The sequence below is a fragment of the Bactrocera dorsalis genome, chromosome 3, assembly GCF_023373825.1.
Source record: "Bactrocera dorsalis isolate Fly_Bdor chromosome 3, ASM2337382v1, whole genome shotgun sequence".
NCBI classification, from domain to species: Eukaryota; Metazoa; Arthropoda; class Insecta; order Diptera; family Tephritidae; genus Bactrocera; species Bactrocera dorsalis.
In genome coordinates, this window is record NC_064305.1 from 36,680,150 (window position 1) to 36,691,528 (window position 11,379).

The following is an 11,379-nucleotide window of genomic DNA, read 5'->3' on the forward strand; positions in this document are numbered from 1 at the left end:
TTTCCAAATTTATGCCACCCACTATGCGACTATCCTGTTGATCGTCATTTTAAATTCAATTTTCACTGGAAACGGAATACTTTTGAACTGAAATGGCAAATCAGAACTCAAAAAAATCCGTAGAATCAAGCATTCTGACCCTTATATTTGATAGGTGCGTCACAATCAGATTGCAATGGTGCGGTGACATACCAGGCCTCTCCAAAGAATTTAGAAATTCCACTGGTAATTCACGGTGTCGTCTTCATTGTCAAGACGATCGATCGATTTGTATGACCGCAAGTCTCCTGGAATTTGACTTTGAATTTTCCAGTTTAAGTCAACAACATAGGTATTTGTGGCAGCTAACATTGCCCGTACACTCAAGGAATCGTACTCACGACAATTTGGCCAATGTTCATATAAACATTCGTGATGAGTCCATCTTTCGTGAATTGATAAACGGCAAATCGGATTGATATCAGACCACGGGAAGTATCAACCAGTATTGACCCATTTCCAATTCTTAGCGTATGCAATGTAAAATGTCTTCGGCAATGTAATTTCGGTCGTATCCCATAACGCGGATTTGAAGGGTGATCATCGCGAAATGTGTGCGAACTTCAGTGGCATTCGAAGTAGCCATCGCATCGTCTTTCGTTTGATTCCAGTGATCATCATATTCCAGCAATTGTAATTGCTGGCTAGCTTCTCAAAAAGTTGCATACACCTTACCATTCACAGTATGCAATGACTCAAATGAATTTGAACCGCGTACATTAATCAATAGCAACCGAAGGTAAAAACAATCGTCGTTTTTCAGGTGGATTGTGTAAATTCGTTCTAATACATTAGTTGAGAACACACCTGGATGTCTATCTACTGGATGACCCTGCTTTCTGCGCAACTATTTCTTCGATGATGAATCCCATGTATAATATCAATGTATTTCGAATAGAGCAATGTTCTCGCAAACGGATCACTGACGGAAGTTGAGAAAAAACTCGCCAGTGTTAATTTTGTTGCTGGTGGTGTTTCTGTTGACTGTACTGTATTCTCTGGGTTGAAATAGACTCTTTGGTCATTCTCCAAATTAACTTCGAGACGCACAACAGTCGGAAAACGTTCATGAATTGCAAAAGAAATATCCTATAAAGCGCTTTATTTCAGTTCACGTATCGACCGTATCGTTCAAAACCACTAACCGCCATGTTGCTTCCTATGGTGACGTATTTACAAACGTATTTTATCGATTACACCAAACTACAATACACAACATTCACATGACTTTAGTGGCGAATATGGTACGATCCATGTGTTGTCACCTTTGATGTGTTGTTAACTTCGATATTTACGCCTGTAAATTGAATGCTAAATGTCTGCCATTGTCGTCTGGTGAGCAACGCCGATAGAGTGAATATCTATCATTTCCAGTTTGTGTTTCCGAAAAGCACATGGATAATATTTCGTGCATTTATTGTCAGACATACAAACCGAAGTGTGATTGTGGTGTCCGCAAGGTCCATGTACCTTATTGGTTTTCATCACTTCGTATAATACTGGATCTTTCTTTGCATCAGGAATTGCCACATGATTGAATGATTTCATCAATTTGATCTGGTGTGACAATCATCCACCATCCAAAAAAGAATGTGTGCGTGCGCAAACCTTTCTTTTGCCACTCAACAGAGTACATCTAGCATCTAACAGCACCATATATATGTACGTTGCTTCAAGATAAAGTCCATGAAACATCGTAACTGTTGTTTGAAAAGTCGTGCTGTGACATCGTGACGATCGCTTGCTTATTGACCGCGATCCATAGTTCCGCACGTATGTCACCGCATCCTGGGAGTACTTCTTGCCTTGCCTTGTCTTGGGCTGCCATACTTTGATGGACCGATATTAGAGCGACCTCTTGGTGGCTTCGTAACAAATTTCAACCTGCAATTGACCTCTTTGTGTAAAGTTTTCACTGAATAATTTTCAATAATTTTTCTTTTGAATAGCCGGAATAAAAAAGCAAGCGACCGAAATTGAACTATTCAAATAATTTACAAATCAAAATATTGAAAAACAAAACAAACAAAAATTGAAAAAAAAAATGTTTATGGAAAAAAGTTACTTCTTGGAATTATCCGGAATTTGACTTTGAATCTTCCAGTTTAAGTCATCAACATCGGTATTTTTGGCAGCTAACATTTCGCGTGCACTTAAGGAATTATAGTTACGATAATTTGGCCAATGTTCGGATAAACATTCGCCATGAGTTCGTCTTTCGTGAATTGATAAGAGGCAGATGGAATTGATAACAAACTACCGGAAGTATCAACCGGAATTGACCCATTTCTAATTATTAGCGAATACAATGTAAAATGTCTTCGACTATGCCATTTTTGTTCGTATCCCATAATAGACGCGGATTTGAAGGCATTTGCATTCCAGTGATTATCATTGTGATTGCTGGCTTGCTTCTCAAAAGGTTGCACGCACCGTATCATTCACAGTACGCAATGACTAAAATGAAGTCGAACCGCGTACATTTATCAATAGCAACCGAAGGTAGAAAGAATCGTCGCCAAAAAGAACGCCAACCGATGTTAGCGCGACCTCTTCGTGGCATCGTGACAAATTTCAATCTGTAATTGATCACTTTGTGTGAAAAACACATAACATTTTCACTGAATAATTTTCAAAAATTTTTGAAGCAAACGACAAATTTGAACGATTCAAATAATTGAAAAACAAAACAATAAAAAATTGAAAAAAAAATTTGTATGAAAAAAATTAACTTTTTGGTATTGTTCAATTTTCCGACTTTTCCTCAAGAAAAGCATATAGGTTTTTTTATTTCTAAACCCTCCTCAATCCACGCAGAACATTCTCTGCAAATTTCATCAAGATTGGTTCAGTCGTTCCCTTAGCGTTGCTAATAAACAAACATTCATTCGTTTCTATGGGAAAAAGAAAAGGGCCGTTTTTAGGGGTTTTCCGGCAATTTTTCGAGTTTTTTTCTCCGCATAAACCATCCCTGAACCTCAACGAACATTTTTAAAAAAAAATTATCAAATTTGGTTCAGTCGTATGAAAGTGATGAGCGTACATACATTTTGGCGATTCATTTTTATTTATATAGATGTAGATGTAGACCTTCATACATATTTTGAATGTATAAATTTATTATCAATGTAATAGTTTCTTAGTGAATAAATTTATGATAGCTGCTGCATTATTTGCCTTATTGGAGGACCAATGGAATATGCTACGCGTTCATCGGCGACATCTGAGGGATACAACTGACCCATTTCATTTGCCGGAAGCTCGCTTTGAAGAGCTATTCCGTTTTAAAAAAGATCCCGCAATAGCCTTGTTACAAGAGCTAAGTCCTCATATGAAAAGTGGCGAAAGGCGTACGTTTGTCCCAAAGTCATTAAGAATGACTGCAGCACTTCATTACTATGCGACAGGATCATATTTGAGAGACGTTGGCCAAGATTTTGTGTGCTCATTAAGCAAGACAGTTGTGTGTCGTGCAGTAAAAGAAGTCACAAACATCATTGAAGGAAAATGAATGTGTAAATAAAGGGTGATTTTTTAAGAGCTTGATAACTTTTTTTAAAAAAAAAAACGCATAAAATTTGCAAAATCTCATCGGTTCTTTATTTGAAACGTTAGATTGGTTCATGACATTTACTTTTTGAAGATAATTTCATTTAAATGTTGACCGCGGCTGCGTCTTAGGTGGTCCATTCGGAAAGTCCAATTTTGGGCAACTTTTTCGAGCATTTCGGCCGGAATAGCCCGAATTTCTTCGGAAATGTTGTCTTCCAAAGCTGGAATAGTTGCTGGCTTATTTCTGTAGACTTTAGACTTGACGTAGCCCCACAAAAAATAGTCTAAAGGCGTTAAATCGCATGATCTTGGTGGCCAACTTACGGGTCCATTTCTTGAGATGAATTGTTGTCCGAAGTTTTCCCTCAAAATGGCCATAGAATCGCGAGCTGTGTGGCATGTAGCGCCATCTTGTTGAAACCACATGTCAACCAAGTTCAGTTCTTCCATTTTTGGCAACAAAAAGTTTGTTAGCATCGAACGATAGCGATCGCCATTCACCGTAACGTTGCGTCCAACAGCATCTTTGAAAAAATACGGTCCAATGATTCCACCAGCGTACAAACCACACCAAACAGTGCATTTTTCGGGATGCATGGGCAGTTCTTGAACGGCTTCTGGTTGCTCTTCACCCCAAATGCGGCAATTTTGCTTATTTACGTAGCCATTCAACCAGAAATGAGCCTCATCGCTGAACAAAATTTGTCGATAAACACATTTCGAACCGAACACTGATTTTGGTAATAAAATTCAATGATTTGCAAGCGTTGCTCGTTAGTAAGTCTATTCATGATGAAATGTCAAAGCATACTGAGCATCTTTCTCTTTGACACCATGTCTGAAATCCCACGTGATCTGTCAAATACTAATGCATGAAAATCCTAACCTCAAAAAAATCACCCGTTACATTAAATTTCCAACATCTTTAGAGGAACAAAACAAAATAAAACAATCGTAAGAAAATCATTATATAGGTATGTATGTACATAAAAAATATTGTGTATGTACATATGTATGTGTTTATATTTTTACAGATTTTTTTCATCTACGGGTTTTCCTGGGTGCATTGGTGCTATTGATTGCACCCATGTTAAAATTAAAAAGCCGGCCGCTGATGTTGAATGCTGCTACATAAACAGAAAGGGCTACTTTTCCAAAAATGTGCAACTTATTTGTGACTACAATTTAAACATAATGTCTGGGAACGCGCGTTATGGTGGTAGTACCCATGATGCTTTTATTTGGGAGAACAGCCAATGTAAACAATTTTTGAAAGGCAAAACGCCAGTGATGTAGATTCAAGTTGGCTTATTGGTGATTCAGGCTATCCACAGCAACCATGGTTGATGACACCATTTCGAAATCCACAGACGATTGGGCAAAATAATTACAATGATTGCCACATTCGGGCTCGGAATTGTGTTGAAAGGCTTAATGGAGTTTTGAAAAAGGTATTTGGATGCTTATCACATGAACGGGGTGTATTGTTTAAACCAGCATATGCTGGATCAATAATAAATGCGTGTTTAACCTTGCACAATATCAGATTAAAAAGAAATTTACCAATTCCAGACATAAACGTATCGTCAAATTTCCGTATGGAAGTTGAGAATTTGGAAGAGAATCGTGAAAATTGTAGTGTGCTAAATCAAGGCAGAAGATGTCGGGATAATATAGTAGAGTAAGTTAGGGATATATGGCCCATGTGGGTAATATGGCCCACCTCAATATATTCTGAACCACAAAGCACATACATCACACACTGACTTCATTTCGCTCATATTTTACCAAAGCACGATTCGGTGTTGTTTGACGAGTGTGGTGAGCCAGACGTGCGCAGTATAGCCCGAAACATATTTTTGGTGGTAATTTTATACTATTTTGGTACGTTTTCTTAAGGTGTTTTTTTGTTAAATTTTAATTGAAAAATATGTTTGGGAGTGTTAAATATACAGTGATTGAACCTGTTTTCTTGAAGTGGAATCTAACTTTAATAAATAACTAGTGAAGTATGCATAAATAAAGAAAAAAGTGAAAAGTGTGTGGTGTGGGCAATATGGCCCATTTAGATGTTGATAATATGGACCAGTGGGCCATATTTGACACGTGTTTCTAATTTCGAAGAACCGATTTCTTTCGAACCTTCTACGTCCTCAGGTATGCAATCAAGGTCTTACATAAAGCCTCAAGACATTTCTCCGATACCGGTCCGTACCAAAAAAACTTCAAACCGCGGACGAAAATCGGGAAAATCAGAACTAATTTCATCGTCACCATACAAGCAGGCTCTAGAAGAATCTCTGAAGAAAACAAAGACTGAGACGCATGTCAAGAAACTTAAGCCAAAAGTGGCAAAGCGCACCCGAAAAGAAAACATTTTAAAAACGAAGGTACGAGTACTTAGATAGAAACTACAAAATAATTTTTAAAATATTAACTCCGAACGTGTTTTTCAGAAGAAACTTCAAAGTGTAGAAGAAAACACTTCATCAGAAAGTGACGACAACTTCGTGGTAAATGACTCGCCGGATCTTAGTCCAGATAGATCTAATCAGGAAGACGCAAAATGCATCTATTGTGACGGTCTATTTTCTGATGATAAAGGAGGAGAATCATGGATGCAATGTGTTATATGTACAATGTGGGCACATGAACTATGTTCTGGAAACGAAAAAACATACTTCATCTGTGAATTTTGCAGCTCTTAAATGATATTAAATATGGACCATATTAAACACATCATGGTCCATATTAAACGCACATTTTTTAAAGTGCTAAATTGAGGTTCCTTTCATTTTTCAATTATATTTTTTATTTGTGTTATTTTTTTTACTATTGTTAATTACAGACTGAATTGATATGATTTTTAAAGCTTTTTAAAAAAACAAATAAATGAAAAATCGTAGAAACAGTTTTATTAACAAAAACGTTAAGGGTGGTCCATATATGCCGAACTTACTCTACGAAATTATTTTAACTAACTAATTATTTTAATTATAAAAAATTCACAAACTAATTAACATAAAAAAAGGATTTCATTTCAACAGAAAAAAAAAAAACAATTCATTTTAAATAATAATAATAAAAAAAAAAATATAATATAATATAAAAAAAGCTTTGTTTATTATTTTTCGCATAATTGTTTAAGCGAAGCGGCCATGGATTGCACGGAGGCACGAATGTCTTTCGCCATGGACAGCAACTGGTCAAATTCCTCCTGTCGTTTGCATTCCTGCTCAGCAAGAGTGGTTTTCACTTGTGCAAGTGCACTGAAGAAAGTGGCAGTCTGTCGTATTCTGTCTGGTGTGGGCGATGGCATCGTATTGGGTTTGGTTGATGGCAGTGCAGCATTTGAGGTTTTTAGAGGTGTATCCACGTCATCAAGTGATTTCTGCAATTCTTCATCTGCACTATCATTCATCTAAATATGAAACTTTGTGATTAAAACTCAATAATTTTTTTTTTTATTATACGAAGATATTACCTCTTGAAACCCCGACTCCTTAGTAACGCCATCGCCATCAACAAGTGCAGTTGGGAAAAAGTCTAACACTTGAAGGTCCATACCATCTAGCGGCGCTGGACCTTCAGAGGCAGGACGATTTCCAGTAGCGTTCTGGAAACGCATAATTGCGGCCTGCTGCTTCTTTACGCCTGACTTCCAGTCTGCCCAGCACTGCGAATTGAAATAAATATCAATGAATGCACAATTGTACATACTGCATATGTTTATATATAATATATTGAACGAACCTTTTTCCACTGCTCAACGGTTTTACATGCTCCTCCACATGCATTTAATTCCGCTGTGAGAGTTGCCCATACAGCATTAGCAGCTTTGCCGCTGTTTGGGCCACCAAACTGTCCGATACCAACGTTTCTATGATTTTTCAATAAATCTAGAAATTTTTGTTTTTGTTGTTTGGTAACTTTTCCACTTCTTACTTTTTTCTGTAAATAATATAAACAATATAAACAAAAACAAAATATCAAAATTTTTCCAGCTTACCTCGCTCATCTTTATTGTGGCGCAAAATATCACTGCAATTTTTTTAATGATATAATAACGAATGTCATAACGAAAGAAATAACGAAAATGCTTTTCACTAGACTTACAGACACACTACACTTCGTTATACTAGTGAATTCGACATATCGTTCGTTATTATGCATAACGAAAAGTTACAGAAACGCACTACAGATCATCTTTACACCACAATTTATGGAAATGCTACCGAAAACACAAAGGATAATATTTAATAAAAAATAGATTTAAACTGTCCGATCTGAATGAACAACGGTCATTACAGTAACAACAATAACAGTTTATCCTGCTTATCGTGATGCTTTACCAATATTTTTTTTATTCCGTATCGTAGACAGACCGACTTGGTGTGATTTAATTGTGAAAGGCATAGAATTCGTGCATTGTTTTGAGGAAAATTTTAGGAGACATTTTAATGTCGTGGAATCAGTATCAGACTGCACGCGGAAACAAATGAAGCACCGACTTCTGCAATAATAGTAGTTGTTTTTGTTATTGTTGTAATTGTGGTAGTTATTGTGTAGGTGGCGGCAGTCGCGCTACCGCAGCTTTGTTACCGCAAATGCCGACACTGTTAGCCGCTTGAAAACATGCATACTTACATACATACATATATGTATATACACATAGAGTCACACATACAATGCTTATAACTTATATCTGCTTTCAAATATGTGTGCGCCTCAGTCTTCCATTTCCTACCGCTTTACTCACACACATTCAATTCACTGTGGCATGTTGCAGGTGCTACTTGGTTACTTAGCGTTATTTTAATTCCATTTCGGTTTGTTGGATTAGTTTATGTCACGCAGTGTCCCTCGCCGGTTCACTCGCTTAGTTTGGCATTAAAAATATACGCAATGTGCGATTGTATAGCAGTTTAGAAAAATTCAGAAAAGGCGATACAGACGCACAAACACATACAGAAAAAACATTTCACAAAAGTCTAAAAATTCAAATTGAGTTGACTAGGCATATACCCAAAATACATTGCCATCGCTACTGCGACACTTTGCAGCGTCAACAGCTCTCGCCGCACACAAACGCCTGCCACAACAGCGGTTTAAGTGGCAGATAATGCCGCGGTAGTAGTGATAAATATTTTGCTAAGTACTTGCTATTTTTGTTATTACTACTGGCTTTGCTGTTATTGCTGCTGTAGTTATAGTTGTCCGTTTTGTTGCTGGCATTAAGCCGGCATAGAAATGCGTTACTGAGCGCCTCTGCTGGAGCGTTGCATACCTAAAAGCGCTGTAAAGGTAATGGATGCAATTCATTTAGCGCGAAAAATACATATATAAATAGGTATGTTGTAAAGAAATTGAAACGGTTTAATTTGAGTTTCACTGTTTTCTTTGCTTTGGCATTTGGCACGCGGAATAGTTTCACACAAATTCAATTACTTTTAGGGGCCGTTATTTAACGGTGTCGAAGGCAGAATTTTGAAGGTGCAGACAGGAGGGCAGTGGCTCAGAGAAAGTGAGTAATATGATTTTAAAAAAGTTGCCGAAAATTCAAAAATTGTTTAAAGATCAAAATATTCCAAAAATGTTCCTTAATTAAAAAAGATTTCCTTTAACCAAAATGTCTGACACCACTATGTATACTTCGTGTAATATTGAAAATATTATGCTATGATTTTTCAGTATTGTGTTTTTGTTAATGAAGGAGTTAGATTCCAGCCTTGGCTGTCTGCTATCGTCGTAGCAAGATACGGCGTAAAAATCAAAACATTCATAATAAGGACAATGTTTTGATTCAAGGAAGGAAGGAATTCATTAAACCCATGTAGCTGACGCTTTTTGGGGTCTTCTTAAATTTCCAATAGGGATGATTTGGTTTCCAAATGTTGTTTCGGCCATTTTTAATATGTCATGATCTGTAATTTTTTCTATTGTATTCAGTAATTACAATTTCACAATGGAAAGGTATACGCAAGAACAACGTTTACAAATTTTACAATTTTTTATTAAAAAATCGTCATAAAATTGTAACTTTTCGTATACTTTTAATATTTTGGTTGTTTCACTTATTGAAAATGCTGAATATCCAAGTTAAAATAAAAACTAAATAGCCTGGCCTTACTTAGATTGTTGGAAAGCGATTCCCAGTCCCAGCCGGTCACAAAGTGGGTAAATCTGACACGAAGCTTTTAATCGGCGAATCGAATGGAAACGTTCCTTTACCTTAAGAACTTTATGGTCGAAAACCTCCATTCAACAAGTTTCGCCTATTGTCCGTAAACTACCACAATCCACTGTAGGTGGAAGAGAAATGAAATTTTGAGAATCAAAGTGTTTACTAATTACTTTCAAAGACAATCATCGTTGTCTAGCAACCTCTTCAACACATTTAATCGATGACAATTTTCAATGAGAAAATGAAAACGTTTTTGTTTTGTTTTTAATTATAAGGAGAATAACAATAAAAGGAGGTTTCTTTCTTAGCTGCACGTTTATGCATTGTGTGCAACAATCAGCGTTCTTGCTTCACGTTATAGAACATTAGATTTGCATTTAAATTTATTTGCATTTCCTTTTCGCTCTTGAATTTTAGGCGCACTCACACGCATGCACAGAGTCACAGATAGAACTTTAGATGGTGACAGTGACGTAGCAATAAGCCACAACGAGCTCAATGGCTCGCCAAGACTGTTGCTACATGGTGAGTGTAAGTGGTGTGCGTTAGGTGGAAATGCCGGAAGTATTAAGTACTTTACTATTTTTGTGCATGAAATCTGAATTGCCAGCGTTGAATATAAAAAGCTTTCGTGATAAGGTATGCAGAAAAGCGTACCACGTAGACGAAGGGAGAATTGGAGAGGTGAATAGTAGGACAATAGAAAGATAGAGTAAGATATAAAAGGCGGATGGTAGGATTGATATTTGCTCTGCCGCAGACACAGCAGCTAAAGAATTGCATACACATATGCTATCACAAATACACGTACATAACAAATAAGGAAGGGCTAAGTTCGGGTGTCACCGAACATTTTATACTCTCGCATGATAAAGCGATAATCGAGATTTCATTATACGTCATTTACAAATTTTTTTATTTTTCTGTAATATTAAGATTTACCGATATTTCCGGTGAAAAATTAGGTTAGGTTAGGTTCGGCACTGAGTTGTTCGTGTTCGATATCAAGGACCGTGGAAAGTTATAGTCCGATCACGACAATTTTTCCACAAGGGATACCTCAGCTCAAATACCGTATTTGCGTAAAGTTTTATTCCGCTATCATCATTGTTTCCTAATGTATATATTATATACAGAGAAGGCATCAGATGGAATTCAAAATAGCGTCATATTGGAAGAAGGCGTGGTTGTGAACCGATTTCACTCATATTTCGTACACATCATCAGGGTATTAAAAAAATATTATATACCGAATTTCATTGAAATCGGTAGAGTAGTTCCTGAGATATGGTTTTTGGTCCATAAGTGGGCGACGCCACGCCCATTTTCAATTTTTAAAAAAAGCCTGGGTGCAGCTTTCTTCTGCCATTTCTTATGTAAAATTTAGTGTTTCTGACGTTTTTTGTTAGTCGGTTAACGCACTTTTAGTGATTTTCAACATAACCTTTGTATGGGAGGTGGGCGTGGTTATTATCCAATTTCTTCCATTTTTAAAATGTATATGGAAATGCCTGAAGGAAACGACTCTATAGAGTTTGGTTGACATAGCTATAGTAGTTTCCAATATATGTACAAAAAACTTAGTAGGGGGCGGGGCCACACCC

The 11,379-nt window shown here is 36.8% G+C and overlaps 1 protein-coding gene and 1 pseudogene across 1 annotated transcript; one reads left to right on the forward strand and one right to left on the reverse strand.

Annotated features, from left to right (window-relative positions):
- The first annotated feature begins 2,484 nt into the window (after positions 1 to 2,484).
- On the forward strand, positions 2,485 to 5,276 carry LOC125777562 (putative nuclease HARBI1; annotated as a pseudogene).
- Positions 5,277 to 6,877: 1,601 nt separating this feature from the next.
- On the reverse strand, positions 6,878 to 7,609 carry LOC125777563 (uncharacterized). Its single transcript, XM_049452657.1, has 3 exons — positions 7,601 to 7,609; positions 7,345 to 7,542; positions 6,878 to 7,267 (listed from the first exon to the last, which is right to left on the reverse strand). Exons 1-3 carry the CDS (start codon positions 7,607 to 7,609, stop codon positions 7,040 to 7,042), a joined length of 435 nt encoding a protein of 144 aa, XP_049308614.1. The 3' UTR covers positions 6,878 to 7,039.
- Positions 7,610 to 11,379: the final 3,770 nt, after the last annotated feature.

Coding starts and splice junctions, on each gene's coding strand:
- LOC125777563 (XM_049452657.1), bottom strand. Junction 7,268..7,344: donor CCGTTGAGCAGTGGAAAAAG/GTTCGTTCAATA, acceptor TTCAATTCGCAG/TGCTGGGCAGACTGGAAGTC.